This window comes from Aplysia californica, unplaced genomic scaffold (genome assembly GCF_000002075.1).
Source record: "Aplysia californica isolate F4 #8 unplaced genomic scaffold, AplCal3.0 scaffold00028, whole genome shotgun sequence".
Classification (NCBI taxonomy): Eukaryota; Metazoa; Mollusca; class Gastropoda; order Aplysiida; family Aplysiidae; genus Aplysia; species Aplysia californica.
The window spans coordinates 719,554-746,329 of NW_004797298.1; the positions used below are offsets into that span (position 1 = coordinate 719,554).

Here is a 26,776-nt window from a genome sequence, read left to right on the forward strand (position 1 = left end):
ATAATAGCTCGTCCCTCAATGTCTGGCGACGGCCAATAGATCAGAAGGGAAGAATATTTATCCAGCAAAACACAAGAATTAGAAGAATTAAAGGTTAAGATGTCTTATGTCTTCTGCTGTAGCCGATGAGACTAATTCTGGCACTGAAAATTGCTCCATATTTTGAAGATTTAAAAGCTCCACTTCTATGAATTTGTGGGGGTACCCAGCTAGCGGGCTTCTCTCTTGGTTTCAGCATTTCTTATTCTTGAAGGCTCTTATGATTTGCTGCCCACTCTGACTGCTGCTTTCTATCTGGGTCTGTCTGGAGCAAGGCTCTTCCATGTTGAAGCATTTTTGTTGAAGTCTTTCAGAGACATTTTCAAGGTATCTTTGTAGTACCTCTGTTTTGGTGCACCAATCTTACGCTTCCTCGAGGGCAGCTCAGGATAGAATACTGGCTTTAGAATTCTGAAATCAGACAATTTTTCAACATGGCCAGCTCAACATTGTTTATTCCTTTAGTCCTTTTTAACTTAGAAAACAGACTCTCGACATTTGCCATTTGGAGAATTCCGGAGTCTGGTATTTTATCCTGCCATTCAGTTCTAAGAATTCTCCCGAGACATTTCATATGAAAATAATTACGTTTCTTGGCATACAGGGTTGGGAGGATCACTGCAAGGTAGACTTTCAACTCTATAGCTGTCGAACGCCACAGCAGTCCCACATCCTTGTTCGGGGTCTTCCAAAGGATGAACTAGATTTATTCATATATAAAGCTATTTCTGGACAGATGCGAGCATTTGAAATTAATGTACTTCTATGACATGCGAATCAAAGTCACCTCTTCTATGTGAAATAGCGAAGTGCCTTACTGCTACTCAACAGGCACTGGTTAAAGAGACAGAGAATGTACGTTGTGAGTTTTATTCCCATGTCCTGACAGTGTAGTGACAGGACACTATCTTCAAATGTGCGTATCGATGCAAACATTATAGCTTTACGTAGCAACCAGGCCCTGAAGAATACATAAATAGCAGGGAGAAAGCAATTCAGACTGACAGACCAACAAAAAGAGAGGAAGAATCAAAAAGGACTTATCAGTGGCACCCTCCTACCACCCATAGACAATCACATTGATAATACTAACTGAGTCTTATTACTTATTATTTAGCTAATACATCTGTAGACCTCCTCTTAATCACTTACATTACGCTTCCTTAGAATAACAACGTTTTATCTGACATTTTTGGCTGTTTTGAGGTACTAGGCAAAACTGTACCATGGGGTAAAAAAATCCAAATAAATGTTCCTTCTGCTCTACCAATAGGTCTATCGATATACATAACTCTGAGTAATAGTTATCAAGGTGCTCAAAGAATTGCACTCGTAAAAGCTTGACATACTGTGAAACTCAAAATGTTTTCGTCAAATATCTCATATCTAGGTTCTGAGTAGATGGAACTTCGTAATTCTGAGGTACATGTAGCGATTAGGCATGGGATCCCAGGATCTGCGCAACATACTGCAGTGACAGGAAAAACAAATCTAGCTATTGCGTTATTGAAATAAAGAATATGAAGTTAATGAAGAGAGCCTGCTGCACACCTCCTATTAATTATTAGAAAAATAAACGGCAAGCTCACAAGCAACTTCCTTGAGTTAGGAACCATACAGTGGTCTAGGGGAAATAACAAAGATAAAAAAATCGTTATTATTAATATTATTAATTAACTGACTTCCGTCCCTTGATTCAACATTTTGTTATTTACTCAACTTGAGCCACGTAGTGTTTGGCTTTGCTGTTTTAGACCGAAGGCCAAGAAATACTTTCAAATCCTCTTTTTACATCCTTCACGTTCTCCTGCAAAAAATGTATCACGGAAAATGTTTAAGCCCAGTGCTAATATATTTCTCTTTGTCAATGGGCACTTTTCTTACCAAAGGATCTCCCATGCATGGTTTTTAGTCATTATTTGGAGTGTATTCATGTATTACTATAAGCTACTCGAACTCACCTGAAGCTCAAGTGGTGTGAAACAACCAAGTTATCCAATGGACATACTTCTCGTATAATGTAAGACTAAGGTACATAACTCTTAATGCTCACACCACTCCGGAAAGGAACCAGGTTACCCAAGGAGGTGTATGTGTAATACATGCTTTTATTACTTTTAATACCCCCCCCCCCCGACCCACATATCTTTAAAGTTTAATAAAATTGTGATTTTAAGGAGAGAAGCAACCTAACCAAGTCGAATTCTTTTTCCTTTTTTTAATTCTTAGGAAAAAAGTCTGTACACAGCAGACGCTGATTCCAATTACCATGTCATCAAAATAAAGCTTCGTGAATGGTAATTTAAAAAGTCCCAAAATGAACAAATCACACATTTATTGATGAAGCTACATTGGCTAGCCAGTTAAAGCTAGAATTGATTACACAATTGAGGGCTCTCGTGGTCTAGAAATACGGTGTTCGCCTCTCAATCAATGTGTCCCGGGTTCGAAACCTGAGAGCGACGAACGATTTTCCTTCTCTAATATTAATTTTCTCGTCCTTTCCGGTTCTCTAGGCCTGTTTCGGCACCTGCTTTCATCTCTAATTTCTCCCCCGTCCCCCTCACCCCCCAAAATAACCCAACAAAACACGGACCTCCTTTTGGCTCCTCTACAATTTATTCTTGACTGTCTACCGTTCTTCTGGTCCCTTATTATAGCAGTCTTTCAATCACGCCCCTAATTTTAGAGTTGGTAAGATCTAACACCTAGCCTCCTCGGTTAAGGGCGAAAAATTTCAGAGGTCCAGTGTGCAAGTTGCGTACGTTAAATATCCCTTGATGGTCTAAAATCGATAAGGGTAGACTTCAGGAAAAATAAGAAGACAAAGAAAAAGACTATTGTACTCAATTGCTCGTTCATGTCCCAAATACAGATAAAGAATACATTAGCAATAAAGTAACTTAGGTTAAAGACCGTACTGAGCCATACTGAGTCATACACATCAAGACATTTCATATTTGCGAGAGAGAATCGTACGAGAGTGAGAATGCCCACGGCAAGGTCAAACAACTTGTGAGGAAAAGTGTTTTTCTTATCAATCATGACACCAAGATTTGGAACTCCCTCCCAAAAGAAACGTGTTTTATGAGAGAGAGAGAGAGAGAGAGAGAGAGAGAGAGAGAGAGAGAGAGAGAGAGAAGACGCAAGACAGTTATTCAATGTTGTCCTCCGCCAGTAGTTTTTTCATGCATACGATAATGTGTATGGGTCTCGAAGCTGAGTGTGTGTGTGTGTGTGAGTGTGTTGTATTAACCCTATCCATACATCGTGTTTTACTATCGTATCCATATGACATGGGGAACTCTGTGCCACCACTTTCCAAACAGGAAATTTACTCGTTAATCCGATCAGTACGCTTTGCATCAGTCTATCAAAACGATTTTTTGAGAAATACTGAAATTTTCAGAGATCTTCACACTAAAAGTAAAAGTATTCTAAAATGTGAAGAATACAACCATGGGGGTACAAAATGACCCCAGGACGTACCGATAGGGATAAGTCGTCTCACAATGTACATTCTGTCTCTCTAATGGTGTCAGTAGTGTAGTGGTTAGGTGCTTCACCATCACACATAGAAATAGAAGAGGTTTGTTGAACCCCATGTCAAAATTTTGTTCTCATCATCTCCATCTGCAGTGACGCTGTATTGAGACTGATAATTCTGCACGGTACAGCACTTGGAGCCTTCCACAGATTGGGTGCTATATGAACTCACATTATACTGTATCTTTATGTACTTTATATGTATTGTCATCAGGCTACTCTTCATATTTGTCAACTACAAATGAGTTGATGTCATCGGAGGAGTGAAAAAAAAATCTCTCTCTCTATATATATATAAAATTATATAGGCATATATTACAATTATACAGCAGAGTCCCACGTGCTCATATGCCCATATGCAGTTGTGAGTGCCATAAGCACTTACCAAAACAAAGATAGATCTAATAAGGAAATTATTATTAAAATTGTATTCTTAAAAATATTGACTTGGGATGTCTGCAAAGCATAAATTTTGTTTTCTTGGTAACAATATTCACTATTCAGCCCATCTGTACTAAAATCTGCACTTCCTGTATTTAAAAAAATGACGGCACACTTGATGCTGTGCTATGTTACTAATTTTATAAATGTACCAAGATAATTGAATTGGTGTAACTTATTTATTCCATGCATATTATCATGCAGTTTACATTAATTTGATGATTTTGTTCGCATTGTAACCTTCAACATCCGCTGAAAAATCTCAGCCCACTGACAAAGAAGGAAAAGACACAATGTAATAGGGTACACATTTTTATTAGCACAATAATTGGTCACATACATGACTTAAACATAAAAACATTGAACACATTAATGTAATCGAACTCACTATACCCACTTTAAATTTAAATCCAAATCCAATCTTTGATATTAACTATGCAAAATCTGTATTTCTCAGCTGCACATCAAAACTGTAAATTGTTTCATATAGCACCATATTAAATTATATAAATGAGTGGCGTCAAACTGACATCAACACATATTAATGTAATTTCATATTGTAGATATCAATCATACAAAAGGATGGACTGGCCAACTGTTGTTTGTTCTTGAAGGGAAGCAATTTAGCAAATCTGTTGTTAGAGTGACACATGATTAAAAACTACAGAGACAACCCGAAGAAAGCAATTGAACTCTAGTTGGCATTCCTATCCTTTTCTTTTTCATTTGTCAACAACCCTATCCTTATAGGCTTCATACGTAAAAGCCCACCTCTACAGAATTAAAAGGGGCACGAGTAGTTGACCTCCCCAAGTAAAGTGTAAAAATTTGAACTGAACTTTATAGACTCTCAATTGTGTCTCTGCTGAAAGTAATTTTGAGACGCATGAACTCGCTGTGACTTCTGACATATAATCAAATTGACATCAAATAAGTCTTTTCAAAAAGAAAGTATGTGTAGTCACTCTTCATGGAACAACCAAATCTTCCAACATGGACAGCCACAAAACATGTTAACAAAAACAATATAAAACATTTTTTTTGTAATTGTAAGGTTGGGAACCTGCACAGGCCAAATATATTAGAAATGTTTGCAGTACTAGGTAGACACTGAAAAACACATTGCTACAGAATATGCACTGAAATCATACTTAAAAGTCAGCGCACAAGCAATGTCAACTTTGAGCATTTTCTGGAGGCCTCATTCAATTTGTCAAAATTCCCTCCCATCTCTTACAAAGATGTATTATGTAAAAATTAAAAAAATAATGCAGTTCGGACTTCAACAATCATCCGACCGTCATTACGACGCATGACATTGATCAATGAAAATGCGGGTTGACTTGAAGCTATGTACACAAAGAGACAGATGATCAGATGCTGCCATTTCCACCATTGCGCATCATTAGGGCCTGCTCCAGCTCCATTCTGCGCGTTTGAACCTAAACACAACAAATTTAAAAAATAGAAAAATCAGTCTCCAATTTGAAATAAAATAAAATAAGTTGTACACATAAAGGAAAGGAAAAGGCATTGAGCTCTATATTTACAATCTACCAACTGTCTGAGATTTTATGTAAATATTGTCAGTACTCTGCACGCCATCTTCTAAAAATGCAGACACCAGTTTCACCTCATTCAGAACTTATCCAAAATTAAACAATAAATATCTTGAACCTGGAACAAGCGAGAATATTAACAACTGTGATGACGTCATCAATTGTCAACTTTAAATGAATATTACTTTCCTCCTCTTTCCCTCTAGGCCTCAAGTGTTTTTGTTTACAGACCTTCATATCATGTAGTGCAAATGAACTTTCTAAGTACAGCCAGTTTCCCTCAACAATGTCATATCCTTCACCTTTCAGGTAGTCAAATGCTGTTTCGAAGGAAATCTAAATCACGGAAACTGACCAAAAGAATTTGCTATAGGAAGCCATCTCTCAGTGCACCTATATTACAAACAGAATACATGGTAAATGTCCATGTGAACATTCTTAGGTTATTTAAGAGGCGAGACCTACGAGTTTAATGCCCATCTCTGAAAGGACCAAGCCAATGGAAAATTCGTGTAAAGTGCCTTCCCCAAGGACACAGTGTAGGACTGAGATGAGGCCCCAAACCCCAAATCTGCAATCTCAAAATTACGAGTCTGGTAGCCTAACGACGCTACAAACTACAAACAAAATCTCAAACACTTTAGCAAGGAGCAACATGCAGATGAGATCTCCAAGGTTTTTTTTTACCACATGATAAGCCCAGGGATTCCAATCCCAGATACCCCGGACCAGGGCAATGAAAAATGCGCGTTGTCACTATGCTGACATCAAACCTAATCAGTGCTTCCACCAGCTGAAGCTGAAAAGTAAGGAAAATTCTGCCGGGGGTCTGGGGCCGCATAGGCCTCCATCAGGGTCCAGGGACAGAGTCCCGGTGGGGGTTCAGAGGGCGAAGCCCCCGAAGAAATTGAAATTTAGTACTTTTAGAGGGTTGAAAATGGCATTTGGGAGCCTGTTTGAAGAGATTGCCAACAACCCATACTACTTATTATTTTACCAAGATTTTGTTTTGTTTGATTTCTTCACACACATCTTTCCATTGCTGGAAATGTTAAAAAGCAGGTTCCCCTTCTATTTCTCTCTAATTCAATTAATTTGTCATCACACCATTGATAGAAAACGAAAGTGCCGACAAAGCTGACGGGAGAAAAAGGGGGCGCTGGCAGTCGGCCAGGCCTCGCACTATGCACATTGACTAATAATACAGGTGGGCCTAGCGATAGCATCAGCCGGCTCGCGGGTCGGGTCGCGATTGTCGGATTTCAGACGATTGTCGGCAAACATGCAGGTCTAATATGTACTTTCACAATACAGTTACCCAGCGTATACCCTAATTTTCCTCAATTTTCGCGTCTGAATGTCGCAGGTCACAACCTCGGAACACTACTTTGAATTTTTCTTAATTTTAGTAGTTTTAGCACAAATTTCTTTCATCGCGGCCCTTATCGCGTTCCCGTGCCGTAGAATCTTCGCACTGATAATCTCTCTAGATCTAGACAATAAATTTGTGAAAGTTTCTTTCTGACAGTAATTTTCTAAGATCACAAGTCAATATACTTGATCAATGCGCAGATTTTCCAGCCGCGGCAATAATCCGAAGATAGACAGAAGGAATGAGTGAATGATGGAAAGGAGGAAAGTGGCCCAAAAAGTTCGCCAGATTTTGATCAATCAGCAGGTAAAAAATGTACTGCCAACCAACCCACAATGAATGCATGGGGCACAGCAGATGGCCGATGGCAGGAAATGCACAATCTGGCAGGTTTCTATACCGTAACAAACTATTGCAGAGAGAATTACCGTAAATATTCGCAACTTATACTATAGAAGACAATACGAAGGCGAGTACGGGTCTTTTGCTACGGAATTTCGGTAGTCCAAAGATGTCGCAGATTTTTACGGAGTGAGTTGATAATGATGGAGGAATAAGTACGGAACTGGCAGAAAGTACGGATCTCCGTAAAAATACGGAAGAGTGGAAGCACTGCTTATATTGAATAAAAAGTATTTTGACATGATGCGTAAGCGCCTCACTCTTAAACAAAAAAGCACCCATGAATACCATACCAGTGAATAGAAATATCTGTTGACTCCTTCATTGGTCCAAGGCTCATAGAAGTACTCAGCTCTTCTCTCTTCCTCAGGGTTGCCCACAACATCTGTCATGGTCTGAAAGTAAAAATATACAATATAATACAATCATCATCTGTTCTGATGGGCGTCCTGCTGTGGCCTGCTCCTTCTACTTCCTTTCAGAATTGCCAGTATCCCAATGTACTACACTACAGGTAAAACGTAGGTGCTACTTGAAAAACTAACTGAAAACTAGTTCAACAACATCCTATACCAAACATTTAAACAACGGACATAGTTGAACCAATTATCAGTGCTCCAAGACAATAAAAGAAGTATATAAGGAAGGAAACCAGAATTTATCTTGGTGAACCAATATCTCATGCTAAATGAGACACCTATCTATACAAGAATCTGCACCCTTTTTGGGTAAACACCCAGAAGAAACTATCAACCATCACCAGCGTGGCTGCCCCACACCAGATGACCTACTGGGTTACCCTCTTCCACACAGACAATACAGAGGCTGGAGCGACTACCATGACATGGCACTGGGACCAAGGGCAGAAGCCTATGTGCTGCTGTCTCAAAAACACCATCAATCTTATGCTATGAACCGTTATCATCGACCTCAGTAGTCCTTCAGACAGTGCACATGCAAGAATATGCTTAACACTTGTTAACAGGTTTCCATAAAATGGTCATCAATGACTCTCTTCTCTTCTGGCCCCATCTTTTTCCAAGGTGGAAACATTGACAGCCCAGAGTAATTTCTATTCTGACCTAGATACAAATCAAAGCCTTAACAATAGTAAGGAGTAAACATTTTTTTAGGCCCAGATGTTTGCATCTGCTTCTTCTGCTTACCACTCATTCCTAGTGTCTCAGCAATATCATTCCACAAATCTGCATTCTTAGGACAACTGGGTTCTTCCACAATCGCTATCATCCATTTCCAAGGCAGAACAAAACAGCAAAACATCTTAAGCCGACATATATCATCTAGAATACGTAATCAAGTAGAAGGGCAAGCTTGACAGCTACTGGATATGTAATATAACAAAACTTAGCAAGAACCAAATTCAGCCAGCACAGAACCAAAGTTTGGAATTCAAACTAGCAGAGACAAAAAAATTTACAGATGAAGAACAAGCTAGACAAAAAAGAACCCAAACAAAATACATGCTCTCGTATGTGTAACAAATAGGGGCCTACTCACTTTCAGATCTCTTGTCTGAGAAATCAGGAAGTTGCTGATGAACTCTTGAGGGTCTTTAGCAAATCCTAAGAAGAACTCTCTTTGAGTTTTCAACATATTGATGTTTTCAACAGTCTCGTGGATCTGGGGGAAAATATACAACGAATAAATTGCCAGAAGAATAAAACAGGAATCATTACCAACTGATTCAAAAGGAATCAGAATGAAAACTCTGAAAATAACATTTATATGATTTCCCAGTCAAGTGGTTAACAAATACACCAATTATGTCTTCATTATCTGAAATAAACAAATGAGGTGCCTCCCATTTACTGGAAAAAAGAACCTGTTTATTTCCCCCCCTTTATAATCTAGAGATCTATCGGATACGATAAATGAAATCATAACAATGACCATTTTCTATTAAAAACATAAGTTGAACTTTTATCTCTATTTAAGAGGCAAATTTTCTTCCCGCAACAATGTTGCATAACCATAAGACACATCTTTTTTTTCATTCCCCCTAAAACTCATGCACTTGTTAACTTTCCCTTAATTATCAGTCAAAGACATTATACAGCAAACAAATCATAGAGACAAATTCAGTAGGATCCTTCATGAAAAACATCTTACTTTCGCATCCAAATTAGCAATCTCGGTGTGGTTTTGGGTGGACATCACAAAAGAACTCATTTGCTGTTTCAAGGGATCATCCTGTACAGAGATCAAAGAGAAGTTCAATAAGAATTATGGTTATTGAGACATACTGAACGCATAAACTTTTAAAGCAAGTCTTTATTATCTGTTAATTAATCATCTGTTGAGATTTATGGGTGACTTTGAAAATGCTTCATAAATGAAACTTTTTGTTTGAACAAAGTTTGGTTATTTTTCTCAATCAAATAACAAGAAGAAAAAAGAAAATCTAAAGGTGTCAGAATGTAGAAGGTAAAATAATGCACATGACACCTGCAATAACACAGACTTTTTTTTAGCTAAGGCAAATAGAAATAAACCATATTTATAAACAGAAGCAATACTACTCACAATGTCAACATCAATGTCATAGCAGGCTGTTTTCTTTGCATCAGGACCTTCCACCCTGAAAAGCAGTACCAAAAATAAATATTCAAAACGTGTGTGCACATTACATGAAAAGCATGAAACTGTTCATCCCTACTGCATATCATACCTATGTCTTTCTTATTTTCTTAAGTTTTTCACAAGAACATGTATCACATAACATTTATACTTATACTGTGTGACTGGAAACATACTGAGATGCTTGTTCAACTAGCAGAAATATGAATTTTCTTTAGCTATTAATGAACTTTTCATGCTTCAAACTCAGTGAGCAAGGTTGTGTTGAAACAAGAGCAATTGTTTCATTCTTTCAGTATTCAAGCTCAACTTTTGTTGACAACAATGGCAGGAACCAAGAGACTTCACCCTAGACTTACGTGACAACATGGTGAATGATGATGGGATCTGGTGACATCAGAAGCGGCTGCAGTTTAGAGGGAATCTCTGAGAACTTCATGCGCTTGCATTCAAAGATCTGAAGTTACAAAAGTTCGATATCCAGGTCAAAGTCAAACCATATAGGTGCAAGGAAATATAAATAGCCTGTGTGAAACATGATTGTGATCTTAAGATAAACAAAGTATGTCATATTCCCAAAGCAATGCAACAATATATTATATTTACAGCTGCCCAGTGTAAATATTGAACTAATATTAACTGACCAGTCAAAGAAAACGAAATATGAAATGTGAAGCGAGCTGACAAAGTGAGTTACTTCTCGGATTTAAACCTTAAGTGGAAAGCGAGAAGCAACTCATTTTGTCAGCACGCCTCACAAATCATTCCTACAAACTTGACAGCAGCAGAACAACATGAAATAACTAGAAACCTGACAAAAATCTCTAATAAACTATATCATGGACGCAGGTCTCTATTCATGTCCACATTAACACGGAAGTCAAATTAAAAAGTTAAAAAACCAATTAAAAGGGGAAAAAAAGGTATGGGGGCAGTACAGGTAAACACATGCCTCTCAGAGCTGGTTCACCACTATCTTTATACCTGCTCAAAGTACTTGTCACAGTTGATGAATTCCCTCTCATGACAGTCCTGCAGCTTGTGTGTCTTGATGTACTGCCACAGGGCACTGATGATGAAGGGCCGTGTCTGAGTGTGGATACCCAACAGTCGAGCCAAGCGATGGTCTAACTTGAACTGTAATGGCTGTAACAGAAAGAGTAAATACGATTTTATCTTTTAAATTTTTAGTAGAGGTTTTACGGCACTCGTACCTGCATAAGGTCATATGAGCGCCAAGGGGTGGATGTCAACAGAGAAGTCCTTACAGGGACTCAGACTTACTCTGTTCACCTCTCTAGCTTCAACAGCACAAAGTCTGCTTCGACTATCAAGGCACCCCGGAAATAGTGGGTCACAAGAGTGTGACAAACATACAAAAGAAGTAGAGGCAAAATGACAACAGTAAGGATTAGGAAAGAAAAAGCAGCAGTTCCCTTTTATAGATCAGGCACAGTTATGAGCGTGACATTGATGAATCAACCCATTTACAATTCAACTGTGCATGAACGAGAAATGTCCCCCCCTTCGGGAATGGCCTAAAGACACAACAGTCAGTGGCACCGCCACGGGGGGTAAAAATGATTTATGGTGACCGCAAGACAAGTATCATCACCCATGGGGTGAGATAACTCTTGTAATCATCTTGAACAAGTTGCAATAGGGAAAGCTTTCTCCTGTCATGAGCTTTCATTAAAACCAAAAAATACAATCATAACAGCTTTTGAAAAGCTTAGTAAATGACCTCAATGCAGACCCTGTCCATAGCGGCCAAGAGAGTCTATAACAGTCACTTTTCTCTGTGATCTTGAATAAACTTTGTTGACAGGCCTGACTGTATCTAAGAGGTGGGACAATTCTGTCATGAGACATATTTTATGATTAAAGGTTAATGCAACATATGCTGGGTTCCAAGAAAATAAAAGACTATCATAAGAAACACAAAAGGATGTGACAAAAACCAAGCACTACCCCAAAACCTTACAGAAGAAATAGACTTGTCAATGCAAGAACTCAATCTCACATTGAACGACAAAACAGAAATTCAAAAGGTAATATTTTTTAATCTGACAAATCCTAAGAAACAATGGGAACAGAAACACCCCTGCACAAAATCTATTCCAATGCATTTGGCAGAGTTGAAAAAACCTGTTACAAAATCATTTGAATAAAACTTTCTTATGATTTTATAAATTCATTCACATCACAGTTGAAGGTAAAAAGTTGAAATTGCAAATTTAAAACAAAACCTCAAACGCAAAAGATCAAACACAAAAATAATTCATTGTGAATGAACCTGCCACAATATTTTCAAAGTAAATGCAAAGAATTGGAGGAAGACATTCCCACAGAACCATGTTTGTATATGTTGAAGAAAATGAGCCCACTACAACACAGAGAAAGAGATTTAAGGCCAAGAGCATAGAAAGTAAAATTTGCGAAACTAGAAACTATTCATGCATTCATTTTTTTTAAAAAGTCTGTCCAAGACATTATAACAAGATACATGCTGAGCTCAACAGCACAAATCTCTTACCTGATAATCCAACATCAGCAAGACCTTACACTTCACGTTTTGGTCTCCTGGTCGTTTCACCTGAAACCCATCTGTTTCCTGAGTGCTGTGGGTACGATGCCACTGGAAAATAAACAAGCAATATATTTAAAAATACAGCCCTTCTTTTTACATAACCCCATCCCAAAAAACAAAACAAAACGAAAACAAACACTCAACTGATGAGATTTCAACCTTGTTGTACCTCTACAACACCATTCATAAATATAAGTAAAAGAAACAAATTCTTATACAATGCTGAATTTCTTTCGCTAGAAAATTTACAAGTTGATTGGTTTACATATATGCTCAGAATAATCAATCTGAAACAAAACTTCTTTAACCCCCCCCCACCCCAAAAAGAATGCAAATTTTAGATAAAAATGATTGACTTCAGTGCGCATGTGCATCATATCTGAGCCAGACATCTTGTACTAGAGTCATTATTTAAAGAAAAATTACCTGTCACTATGATGTAAGACAACTCATAAGGTAAATGAAACATTCCCGAACAAATCACACCGCTAGATCTAATCTACCCACGATCACTAAAACTGAATGGCTGTGCACTAAAAAACAAGAAAACAGTATACCTCAACGAGATGATTGTCCAGACCGTAGAGGTCTTTGTCAAGCTCAATCACCAAAGACTTGAAGAATGATGAGAACTTGCGCTTTATTTTGTTGCTATCACTCAGCTTGGCAGAAGCAGCCTGCAATAACAACAAGAAACAATGTGACTATTTCAGAGGTAAAAATTCAAACTTAGCAGCCGCAAAGGTGACAACAAACTCTAAAATCACAATCTTGAAATTCAAAGAAATTTGTTCCCCTTTAAAGAATAAAAGTTCCAAAAAGAAAAAAACAGTTCTGGTACGAATTCAGTGCATCATAGGAGTACAAGACACCGGCAACTCAAGGCAAACCACTTGGTCAAAATAATTATAAACAAAAACATGACATAAATGTGTTTTTTACAGCCCCATTAACACAAGCACTTCGTCAAGAGAGACAAGAAAAGGAAAAGTAAGACAGAAATAAAGCAGAGATAATAATTAATGATAATTTATTTGTACAGCGCATATCCCCACCCAACAGCAAGCTCCATACGCTTTTACAATACTTCTACACTAGATGAAACAGAATAGCAAATATGACATATCTACATCTGAGTAGTCATTCACATGTGCTATTTCTTGACTTCAGATCTATCACTTTAATTGGGGGGAAATTTGTTACCGCGACCAACATCACTGGGAGGGAGGTTGGAAAAGGGGAGAGGACGGAGAGTTCTTGAATAAGTCCAAATCAAAATAAGGGGATAAAGAAATAAATCAAGCAAACCATTTTCACCTGCGTCAAGGTGCCCTACTTTCAATTTGGATTTCAGTCATCCTTAAGTAAGATTGCAGAAAGGTAACTATGAAATAAGAAATAGCTGCAATTTTCAAGGACAATTGAAAATCTTTATTCCAATCAAATGTTGATAACAAGACTGTAGCACATGACAACAACATTTTCCTTCTTTTCACTCACATCTTCCAGCAGTCGACCTTCTACACGCAATTCCCAAGATGGAACAGATTCCTCACCCTCCTGTAAAACATGAAATGGAAAGGAATGATCAAACACAGGCAAGCATATTTGCAAACTATCAACGCAAAGACTTTTAAAGATCAAAATAATAATGGAAGCAACACACTGCAAGCATTGAAACTGCTACACGTTTTACTTTTCAAAACAAAAAGACCACCCCCTCCCTTCTCCCTAAAAAAACCCCCAATACAAAACAAATCAAAACACCTGTGTTAAACAAACACACACACACACAAAAATAATTTACGTTATGGTAACAGACAAAGACCAGTTATGCATCTAATACATTAGCTATATACAAGAGAGTAATACATAAAACCAAATCCAGTATAATTGAAGTGGTAGAACCTCAACATTGCATCCATTTCATGAACAAACATTACAATAAACAAATGAGCAAAAGTACAAAATGACAAAGCCTCACCTCAACCTCCCTTGGAGGAAAGAAAGTGTTTGAGATGAAAATCCTCAGCTTGCGTTTTTGCTGTAAAATAAGAAAAATAAAATAAAATCACCATCAACTGCAAATTATGCACATTGGTCACATCGACACGATTCACAGGATTGAATCAGGTCGCATTGATTAATTAATGGCAGCTTCAGTACATACTAAATCAAGTAAACCCCTGCCTGGCTTCATCTAACTTGACTCTGAAGTTGAAATGAAAGAAACCTTTGACCCCTGGTAACCAAATCAAGACCGTTCATTATAGTTTTCTTTATGCAAACAAATAAATCTGACCTCGTTAGGCTATGTGACTTGTAAGCTTCTAGCTATACGACTGCCTGCTTTCATCCAACTTATCAGACATATTCGATGAATTGATAAAACAAACATGTCTGATTTTGGAGAATTTTAACAAACTGTGCCAAAATGGTAACTTTAGTCACTCCATGAAGGAAAATTGGCTGGCTCAAGCTTTATCAAATGAATCAAAATGGGCAATATGTTCTGGGTATAGGGCTCACCAGTCACCCAAGGCACGAAATATAAAAAGAAAAATTATAAGTCATTTACATGCAGTCAAAACAGGAAACTATATAAAGTTATGAAAAGCTGACATCAACATTTCACACCGCAAAATAATTACTTTTATATTTATACTGGGACACAAACATTCCAGAGACATCATCAAACTTATATTGCACATGCTCAATATATTTTTTTTTAAATTCAATAAACGGACAAAAGAACCAGTTTGACTAGAAGAAATTCCAACAGAGCAGGAGACACAAACTTCTCAACTCTTACTTACTTTCATAGGCCGCTTCAACACTTCCTGGATATCCAGTCTCTTCCTCATGATGGTAGCATCTAATTTCCTTTCAAAAGCAAGCAAATCCATGTAGGCCTGAGACTCCGGAACAAGATCTCTCACCTTGTGGGGAGGAAAATGTGAACAAATGACATTGGAATCATGAAAATATAAATACAAGCAATCAATTCAACATATGTGTAGCATCATGGTGAAACCAGACACTCATTAAAATAATGAAATCAAAGAAAACAACATTTTCCCACTCCTTGGGCAATATTGATCAGAATTTTAAATTTGGACGCATAACTTTTAAGTCCATTTAAAAACACACTCCTGCCTTGACGTTTTTGAAAAGCAATGATCAAAGTAACAAAAAAACCCCCCTCCAAATCAAATATAAACAGAAAACTTTGTTTCAGAAGATACAATAAATGATGTTAACAGACAATTTTAACTCTGTAACCCTGAGTGGATGACGGGAGCCTCCAGTGAAACTTGCCTGGTCCCCGAGTGGACAGTCCCAGCATTCGGTCTGATAGATGGGCGCATGAAGCATAACAGCTAATGCACTTTTTTACTAATCCGAATAGATTTATTTTGACTCAGAAATGTTTGATAAATGTATAAACTACTTCCTCTTTCACACAATTTTAGCAGCTTTATGAATGTTTTGCGTGTAACCACATAAAACATGTTTCACGAGATCTGGAAATTTATTTTGTCACAATGTGGAAAATAATTCTGTGTTAAAGACTAAAGCAGTACTTGATAACTATTCCAATGCCTTCCTCCATGATTTCGAGCTTAATCAATGATATGGTATACTCTCCTAGACCACACTGAACAATAGATGCTAATTTAGAAAATGGAAATTTCCTTGGACTACGATAAGAACCGTAACTCCATATCAATTAATTTACTGTATAAACCTGGAAAGGCATAGCACAAAAACAATACACCCTTTCATAAAACTAGAAACCACATACCCTCTGTGGAAGAATTTTGTCTGCAATTTTCTTCTTTCTCTTTCTGTGGATAAAAGAAAAAGAATGTAGATGTAGAAATATAAACAATAAAAAAACACAAAAAGCAATAATATAAAGTTTTAAGGCCATAGGATAAAAGTGCATGGATGATTTCATACAAGTAGATTCTGCAAGAAGACAAAAATCATAAGCAGCCCCCCAACCCCCCCCCCCCAAAAAAAAAACCCAACAAAAACAACAACAAACAAACAACACGATATTTCAAATGGAAAGAAAATAGAGGAGGGGAAGCGGAGAAATTCAGTCAGAACACCTCATACCATTTAGGTTCTGCAATTTTCCTCTTATCTTATTGTTGAGCTATTAGAAAACAGCGAAACTGATTTGCATTCTGGAAAGATTTATTTTTGTCAACAAGATAGATGACAAGGAAACTTAATTTAAAAAAAACGAAACAGACCAGTACAAAATAGTAAGCCAGCCTATCCAGCAGTACATTGTACTTACGACTTGATGGCCTGTGAGGGTCGGAGGTCTTGTGTGGCAGACCTCTTCCGGTCAATCCCAATTCCAGGTGGAGGAGGCGGCATACCAGACCGAGGCATACCTAGGAGATTAAAAAACCAATACCAAAAGTCATGAAACAGAAAAGAAAAAATAACCCAATAAAAACCCCACTCACTTCAACCCTCCACCCCAAACCAGCATAAACAGTAGACTGTATACATTTGGGGGGGGGGGGGGAAGAAATACTCTATTAGAGACAAAACAAGTGACCATTATTTCTCAACAGAGCACAAAAATGAGAAATCACAGCTGTTGATCAATACTTTGATGAAAAAAAAACTCTTAGAGAAAAAAATTCAAAATTGCTCGGGGAGACTCGTCAATATTCTGGGGTCCACTTTAATGGCTGGAAATAGGACAACATCTGTTTTCCTGTGCAGCCCTTTGATAGCTGAGCAATACAGTGCAAAGAAGGCAGTTGAAAATGGATATCACACACCACTCAAAAGCTTAACTGCTCAATAAAGAAAAACAAAGTGAAAAAACAATGTGAGACAATAGAACAAACATTGAAAATAAGAATCTATAAATCTTAGTAAACATATATTATGCTGTAAATTATATTCAAACCTTTATTAGTAAATTCTGCCATTAAATAACATATCATGCATTTATGAGGCTGGCACACTGTGATGAGGTATACCAAATGATAGACATTTAGACCCCAACAAAGACAATTATTCAATTGTAGAGAATGTCTAATAAATCGTGTCAAATTGTACTTTGTAGTCCCTAGTCAAGTCCCAGTACCCAGTCATTAGAAGTAAAAGTAAAGAAAAAAAACCTTGTGAAGTAGCACCTAATCAACATTCCTTAACAAATAAAGAAACCCTGTCGCTGATACTTTTGTCTACAGGTCATAATGTAAAACAGCCAGAAAAAGATAATTACAAACAAGTCTTCCATCAATCTCAAGCGGTTATATTTTCTATGGCACCAAACCCCCTTATTTTTTACACAGAAACTGCATATTGTGTACAGTATTTTTTCCAGAGCATCAAATTTAGTTTGAGTTTCCAAAAATGAGTTTTTACAGCATAAAAACTGTGAAATCCCTTTAATTTGATAATTTCTTTCAATCGTAAGTGCCCATGAGAGGAAATATAAAAAAGAAGATTCAATAATGACTCCTTTCTTACAGATCACATAGACTTATTCATTCAAAGAAGACAACAGATCTGTTTACGAGAGAGTGCTTTTTTTAACATGGCCGGAAGTAGCTGTGTTAAATTTCTTTACAGTGAAGGCTCATTTCTTGCAAGACAATTATATCAACATGACTTCCTTTTTTCCCAAAATAAAAAACGAAACTAAACTTGCAAAAAGAAATCAATTACATGAATATACACCAACAAGCACCTCATCTTATCTTTAGTAAGAACAATAACACACGAATTTGTGAGGGGGAAAACCAGTTCTTTTGTATGTATTTTTATTATACAAACTAAAGAGTATGATATGACACATTTAACATCAACATCCTCTATGCAAATTTAAAGAACCAGAACAGTAGTAAAGAAAGACTCAAAAGCTGGAGAACGGGTGAACAAATAAAAACATTTTGAAAATAAATAAAGGAAACCATATAATGAAGAACGGGAAGTTTAAAACGGGGATCACTTGGCTGAAATAGGAATTCTGTAACTTGTCATCCATTATGGCAATGGGTACAGCAGGCGCACACGGTCTCTAAAACAGTAATCATGCCTCTCGGTATGAGCAACTGAAAAGAAGCCATGCCAGACAAAAGGAGGATTTCTTTCTTTATGAACAGTACAAATTCTCAAAAAGGTTTGGCACGGGCAAAGAAATGGTATTTCATTAATAAATGAAACTAACTGCCAAAGCATGCTTTGCAATGATACCTTTGACAGAAAATTTGAAACAAAACATACACAACTGTAGTTTACACATGTAGCTACTGTGTTTTGATCTGATGAACCAGAAATCAAAAGCAGTTTGTTTATAGGGAGAGGAATACTCCAACAACTGGGAAACAGGAACAAAATTAACATTCTTTAAAGAACAAAGGCAAAACAAAAATGTGGACGAACTCAAACCTAAAAGTAAAAGCAGATAAAAATATCTGATGCTACTCAGAAATCAGTTAAAAAGAAACACACGAAAACTGTGCAACGACTTCAAACAGTACTTTTTACGATGATTATTCTTCCAACACTTTTCCCTGAAAGGAAACAATGGGATCAGGTATTGTGTCAGTCCTCTGCAGTAGACTGAAATCATTAATGGTGATGCTCAATGATAAATTTTCCCCTCTGAATACATCTGAGCATTCAACTACAAGAAAAGAGGACTTCACTGGAGTTCCCCAAAAACTAATCAAATGTGTCGAGATAGATCTAAATAGCTCCTTTGCCAAGCTCCCTCTTTGTCCTTCTCTGATAAGATTAAGCTGATATAGTATGTCTAGAACTGTATAAACATGAGATCAAACTGAAAATCAATGCTATGAAGAAAAGGATGAGAATGAAAATACTTGCACAGACCAATTAATTCATATTGGAAGAAAACATCGCAAACTGAATTATTGGCATTCAGAGAGTTATTTTATTCCTATCTCCAGCCCGACCTCTTCCAACATTATGACTGAGCCTTCATGCTTCATTGACAAAAATGTAATCTGTGAACATATTTTCAAGATTGTGATAGGACGCAAAGGAGAAAATCCACTCCTCAGTCTTCAGGCTATCAAATTCAATATCAAAAGACGGCAAGGATTACACAGAACAATTGCTATTATTCTTTTCTTTTTAACATATCTGCCTGTAGTATACACATCAACTGTTAGAAACCCATCCTAAGATGCAAAAATGGCCTCAGAATAAAATATTTATGATACTTTTAATGAGGCATAATAACTGAAATTAGAAAGAATGGGTATCTTGAAACAGGTGGGGGAAACATTACCTCCAAACGAAAATGTAACATTTTGCAAAAACCCGCCAACATAATCTAGTAGAAATCAACCCTCACTCAAAGAGGGGACACCCCCCCCCCCCCAAAGAAAACGTACACAGATGCACAGGCCCACATCACTGACAGAATTCTACTAAAAAAAGTGGTCTTAAAAACGATTGACTGCAAAAGGACCACAAATTCATATTCGCTAGACAGTTAAGGTTAAGAAACGTCAAATTTAGGTCAACGTAGCATGCCTTCTTATATTTTTAAATGTGTTGTTACCCCATGCCTGCAAGCTCAAAATGCTCAGTTTCAAAACAACAAACTCATAATCCAGTGAATGTTAGTTGCTGAGGCTGAGAAATACTTGTAAGAAGATGACATCCTTTCCTGGGCAGCAGGCAAACAAGAAATTTTCTGTCATGAACCTTTTTCTGTTGTGCTTTTATTTTTGAGGGTCTAGAATACCACGTTAATGATACATTTGGAGATGCCTTTCCGGAACCAAATGAATAATATCAGGTGTTACAAACACTTCGAAGCATGACTATTGGGCACTTGAAATTTGATGATGAGTCAAACAACTTACCCATACAACGTAATGAATTATTTCAATACTAATGAATTCAAGTCACATTGATTTATGACCAATAACACATGCTGAAGTCCTAAACATGTCAAAATGAACAGATGAAACAAATGAGGAAAAGTAAATTTCTAGTGATGTCTGAATCTCATTTCGTGTCAGACACATGCTTAAGGTCATTACTCAACCAAGGGTGAAAGAATCACGTTAGTTGGCATGGTTATTTATTTCCATTTGATCCAAGGACAGCTGAAACTATAGCAGGGGAGTCATGAGTGGGATGAACAAAGCATGCTGATTGGAGAAGAAACTTACTAGATGTTTCTTTGGACTTAGTGGTCGTGTTGCCTGGAATATCAGATCAGGTTGAATAAAGAAAAGGCAATGAGATAGACATTCAATCCACAAGGCTTCAAAATTTAAGTTTAATTACACCACTGAAACAAGTTTGCTGTCACATATCAATACTTACATTTGCATCAAACTTACAAAAAAATTGATAAACACCAGTTTAAATTTACCCCCCCCCCAAACTTAAAACAGTAAGTAAAGTTCAGAGCAGGAAGGAAAAGAAATAAATTATTCATAATCACAGAGCCCCCCCCCACAAAAAAGAAAAGAAAGAAAACAAAACATAAAACATGGGAAACAACTTTGAACATTCCTAGAAATTGTTCGAGCCACTAAAACATTATTAAAAAAACGGTCCTCTGAAAATCAGAGGCACAAAAAAATGTTCACAACATTGTGGCATGGCTTGTATCTTGATTTCCAAACCATTGAAATTCCAAATTTACAAAAAAATGTCCAAGACAATATGATATAACAATATTTTCATAAAGTGCATTGTACATTGAGATTTAAAAAAACAAAATTTTAAAAACTCTCCCAAAAACAAAGCATCTACATTTATCATAAACCTATGTATTACTTCATTCATAACTTAAACTGAATTTTCTTCTTATTCGAATGGGTTGTAGGTCATGACCCAATGGACAAAAATGCTGGTCATGCAAATAAAGTTGTAGACACACACATATAAGCAGCTAAAAGCATATCGCCTCACACCTTGGCAATGTTGTATGTCACCACATAAGAATGCAGTCTATCTCAAAACATTTCCTATAAGGAACACTAGACAGGGAAAATACAAATAAAATACATCTTGAATAAATTATAGTTTGAGAGTACCCTCAGAGCATTTCACTAGGCCAAAGAAAAACGTGTGTGTGTGTTTTTTCAATTCTCTAAGCATTCTTAAGTTGATAAAAATGATTATGCTTTCAAAACAGTTTAAAAACATTAAGGACATGGGTCAACGTTATTGCATGCTGGCAAACCCATTCACATTTGCAATAGCAACAAGTTAGCAAAACATAACAGCTTTCTGCAAAAACAAAAGAGAATTCAATGACAGCAGCACAGAGCTACTGGGGCTGGGAGAAAAAAGAAATACTGCACACCTGAGCAGGGGAATGAAATCATATTAACACACATGTGGTAGAACTGTGTCAGAAAAAAATGACATTGGAGTAGGTAAAACACAGAACAGGATCTGAAAAGGCAAAACACACCTGACTTGGGACGTACATTTAGCCAACAATAAAGCTGAACAGTCTCAAAAGATCGCTTTTGAGAGCAGCAAAAAGGAGCAACGCAGAAACAAATACAAGAGGCAAGAAGGAATAGCTAATAAGTAAAGCCCGTTAACTATCACTGGCCAATCTGCACAAAGCAAATACATAGGGCCTCACTTTGGCAGCAGTTTCAAATAGAAAAAAAAAAACCCAACAACCCAAAGAGTTGGCTGAAAGAACAATAGCTGTGACAGAGTAAGATGGAAGGCTCTCCATGAAAAGGACATACATTTAGCAATTATGCAACACGTAGATGCTACACCATATATGGAACTTTTCTGCTTGGATTTACTACCATAAAAAAATCAGAAGCAGCTCAGACATGTCTCCAGTCCCTTCCTTTTTTCCAGTATTCTTTCATTGCAATTCCGCTGACCTTGTCCATGTTAATACACTGCCATTGACAAATATTAACATCTTTCTCGGGGCGATCTTTGTAGAGCTTCGGAGTTTGAGCAACCATGGCTGTGAGGCGGGACACCTCATTCCAAAACAAAACAAAACTTCGTAAGGAAGACAAAAAATCGCTGACACACAGCACAGGAACTGGGTTCACATCCCTTGCACTAAGGGTAAAGGGGCTTAACAACACCATAGACACAGGGCGAAACAAGACACACAATCCCGACCTAGTAAGCGGACCCCTGACCGTGCAGGCCAGTGGGTTCCCAATTTAAGGAAAAAGCAAAACATCACTTTCATGATACAAAAATGTTCTCTGTTGAGATCTAGAACAAACATTCCCCGACCCCTCATGCAAATCCTACTCAGGCCAAACACCAATGCTGTCAGTGCATGATCCACTGCACCATGGACTAAACTATCAAAATGCAACAAAATATGAAGGGGGTACAAACCACACTGACTAGTCTTGACTTTGCACCGGTCACTATCAACACAATTAGGGAGGTAAGTGTGGACGCAAGGTTATGGCAACGGTAACATCGATTATGGAATGCAGTTGTTTAAAAAAAATATACGGCCGGAATACAGGGCCTGGGCCAAGCACAGTTACTCCTTTCATAACATGTCCAGAAAGAAAGCTTGAACATTAACGACAGAAGAACACGGGTAAGGTTAGTAGTTTTGGTAATTCCATGCAACTATCATACCACCAACGCCACTTTCCATTAACCAAACACCAAGCGAATTAGTTACCCAGAAAGGACAAGTACAGGAGTGAATTTTTCGTAGAGCTGAATGAAAAAGTAAACGCTAACCCCACTCTGGTAAGACTGCCACTTTTTATTGGGGCACATTTACCGCCCACCTCATCGCCTCAATAGGCGTCCTTTAAAGGGAGTACATGTAGTATGTGAGCTTAAAGAAAGCGGCACAAAAGAATGCAAGTCTATGCTCATAACGTCGTACCGCACCACACCCGGCAGTCATTCAGGAACAGTGAGAAAAAGGAGACTAATCATAATAGTCCGTCTAAAGCAATCGGTAAAAGGAGTATTTAAGGTAGAATAGGAAGAAATGAGAGAGAGAGAGAGAGACCCCCCCCCCCCCCACACACACAGACAGAGAGAGAGAGAGAGAGAGAGAGAGAGAGAGAGAGAGAGAGAGAGAGAGAGAGAGAGAGAGAGAGAGGGAGAGAGAGAGGGAGAGAGAGAGAGAGAGAGAGAGAGAGAGAGAGAGAGAGAGAGAGAGAGAGAGAGAGAGAGAGAGAGAGAGAAGGTCCGGTTCACAAACAGCAATCCAACTTGGCGCAGAATATCCTAGATTACTCTTTATAAAATCGTTATCAGAATGAAACGATCCTTAAATGATAGACTGTGCTAAAAAGTGAAAATGCGAATGAATAAGTGTTTGTTTCCTTCTCATCTAACTTGGTAAAACAGACGACTAAAACACAGTACAGGCTCCCCTTCCAATACTCCGAGATCAGATTTTCAAAGACGCTCATGTATGATCCGAATCCTACACACAAATTGCGCACACATTAAACGCACTTAATTTGCTCTCCAGGATGCATTCTTTTGATGTTTCGCAAGCAGTAAATACCACAGTAATTATATCGCAGAGACACTCGGAGCTGTATATATATACGATATTAGACTCAATCACAGATTCAATAAATTTCACAGAGAAGCTTTTTCCAAAATATCTTTTTTTTAAAACCCTAAAAAAAACCCACAAAAACACCCCAAAAGAAAACAACGTGCACAATGGGATAAGAAACAACGCAAAATCAAGCGATTCTTAGCACGTGTGTTCACTACAATCAGCAGAGGCATGTACCACACCAGAAAGGGAGCTTTGGCGATATTTTTTTGTAACGCAGCCGTCAATTTTGTTTCACCAATTATTATTCAAAACTTACTACTATCCCCTTTCTGAGGATCGGTCGTTGTTGTAAGTCTCGTTCAATACACAATGGTTAAAAAGAAAGAGCCTTTCAAAGCCATCTCCTTAAAAAAAAAAAAAAGAAAAAAGAAAAAGAAAGAGAGACAGGGCGGAAAACTTCATGAACACTCTACAAACACAGGTTCAGAAACCAAATCAAATTTGGATCACCCGTGGAAATGAATCACCAATGCGCACTTATTCCCCCCGACAAAACACGTTTATAAAAATATAATAATGAATGAAAATAAAAAAAGATTAAATTTTACAAAGAAAACCCCAGATTAAAATAAATAAATAAATAAACGACCATTGTTTAGCTAACGAAATCCATTCAGCCCTCCGTTCCAACAACACTGCCCATGGAGCCTGATCACATGGCAAACTGCAACAATGACAAACTAAGACCAGGCTCATGCAGCTATCTATGTACAATGAATGTCTATGACCAAGCAGCAGCAGGAGCATGCGACACAAAAGGGGGTTGGGGATCCTCTGTCATAATACTCACAGCTGGCGTCTTTGGTCTTCACGGGAGTACCTGAGTAATAAGGCGGACAGTCACGGGCGGAATATTTCACACACTTGTGAGACATTCAGAGACACAACAAGGTGTATTGTAAAATATAACCCTTCTCTCCTCCCGTCAAGGGGTATGTTGAAACATAGCCCAAAGACAACAGTCTCACGATCAACCCCCCCCCCCCCCCCTCTCTCTCTCTGACACACACACACACACACACACACAGTCTCTCTCAGACGCACACATGCGCACAAACACACACATGCACACAAGCGCACACTCACGCGCATACACATACACACACACAAAATCTCTCTCAAACACACAAACACTGATTGGCCTGTATTGAATGCAAGTGCTCCCCCCTCCCCTTACGACTCTTATACATCAACAACTGTCATTCATACATGCACGAAGTACCACACACCGACGCTCAAGAACAAATATATACAAATTCAACATACACTATCAATGTCGTACTGCTCAACACAATAATGTCAATATTATCAGCCAGTATCAAATCACGGTTACATAGCGCATGCGTAGGTGTCACCTGACCATAACCTTAAAGTGACCTCAAACTCAAAGGTGGACAAAAATGGAATACGTTTATAACATACTCAGCTTCATAAAATAGTTCTGTTGGAGACTGTTTTCTGTTTGTTTTTAAAATTAGGCAAATGAAATACTTTTCTAAACATCAAGGAGGGACGAAACAGATGTCACAACATAACCTTTATGGAAGCTACCTGAAGTACGAGGCGACATAATATATTATGTGAAATCTGACACAGATCACACACATCCAAATTTTAAAAAAAAAATGATATACGGGACCCTGTTCTCTTCTTTTTTTTTCAGGGGTCCCACAAAAGATGCAACAACCACAGCTAAATGACAGCTACTGACCATGCAAAACAGGGGAACAATAATGAACCTGTAGAACAAATCGTGAAGTCAGCCACGACTATACAAATACGGCACTGACATCTCAGTCTGGACACAGACATCCCCCTTTCCACCCCACTCATTATAAACTCAGTGTCTTCCTCCTGTTACCAACATTTACGTCCTGGAAGCATTTTCAGTAAGTCATTCAATTACATCTCTGAACTAACAAATACCATAACACGAAGATAGAAATAAATGATGACGACAAGTGGTTCCCAAGTACATTTGCAAACTTTAAGCAGCCCCCCACCCCACCTTAAAATAACGTTAAAATGTATTTTGGGCATGACGTCACAGCGACCCACATAACGTCACAGCGACCCACATTTCTAAAGAGACGTCACAGCGACCCACATTTCTCACATGACGTCACAACGACCCACATGTCTTACATGACGTCACAGCGACCCACATTTCTCACGTGACGTCACAGCGACCCACATGTTTCACATGACGTCACAGCGACCCACATGTCTCACAGAGAGTAGAATTCCAGGATGAGCGCCAGGGTGCAGGGCCCACGTCGGCCTAGACTTTTACCAGAAATAGGTAGAAAAGTAAACCCCCATTGATAATCCCTACACAAGCACACACCCAAATACCCTGTCTTCCCAAAAGAGAACGTCTCCATGATCATGCTGATTGCTACATTACGCAACAGGTATATTTTGATTTATGGCTTGGGTTAAGCTGATGTATGCATAGAGCAAACAGGCCAATTCACCACATAATGACAGAGCCGACCTTTAAAATGACATAAAGGGAGGGCAATAAAATGGGGTGGGCGTAACGAAATCACACAAAGACACTTGAATACACACACATACAGAGAGAGAGAGGTAGGGAGAGTAAGAGAGAGAGAGAGAGAGAGGGAGAGAGAGAGAGAGAG

General features: G+C 38.0%; 1 protein-coding gene across 20 annotated transcripts in view; it reads right to left on the bottom strand.

Annotated features, from left to right (window-relative positions):
• Positions 1-4,322: 4,322 nt before the first annotated feature.
• LOC101850774 (SWI/SNF-related matrix-associated actin-dependent regulator of chromatin subfamily D member 1) overlaps positions 4,323-26,776 on the bottom strand; it is a 36,144-nt gene continuing 13,690 nt past the window's right edge. For 5 of the 20 annotated variants that reach the window (XM_035973522.1, XM_013090555.2, XM_005091325.3 and 2 more), the window contains 17 exons: positions 24,925-24,954; positions 20,743-20,775; positions 19,072-19,104; positions 16,860-16,959; positions 16,353-16,395; positions 15,364-15,486; positions 14,532-14,591; positions 14,048-14,107; positions 13,105-13,224; positions 12,494-12,595; positions 10,942-11,103; positions 10,317-10,414; positions 9,904-9,958; positions 9,490-9,570; positions 8,878-9,000; positions 7,653-7,754; positions 4,323-5,468 (listed from right to left, as the gene is read on the bottom strand). In XM_035973522.1, coding sequence (XP_035829415.1) covers positions 5,400-5,468; positions 7,653-7,754; positions 8,878-9,000; positions 9,490-9,570; positions 9,904-9,958; positions 10,317-10,414; positions 10,942-11,103; positions 12,494-12,595; positions 13,105-13,224; positions 14,048-14,107; positions 14,532-14,591; positions 15,364-15,486; positions 16,353-16,395; positions 16,860-16,959; positions 19,072-19,104; positions 20,743-20,775; positions 24,925-24,954 — 1,394 coding nt within the window. In that variant the 3' untranslated portion in view covers positions 4,323-5,399. The remainder of the gene's footprint in view (positions 5,469-7,652; positions 7,755-8,877; positions 9,001-9,489; positions 9,571-9,903; positions 9,959-10,316; positions 10,415-10,941; positions 11,104-12,493; positions 12,596-13,104; positions 13,225-14,047; positions 14,108-14,531; positions 14,592-15,363; positions 15,487-16,352; positions 16,396-16,859; positions 16,960-19,071; positions 19,105-20,742; positions 20,776-24,924; positions 24,955-26,776) is intronic. The other 15 variants (XM_013090575.2, XM_013090561.2, XM_005091330.3 and 12 more) reach the window with 5 other exon arrangements.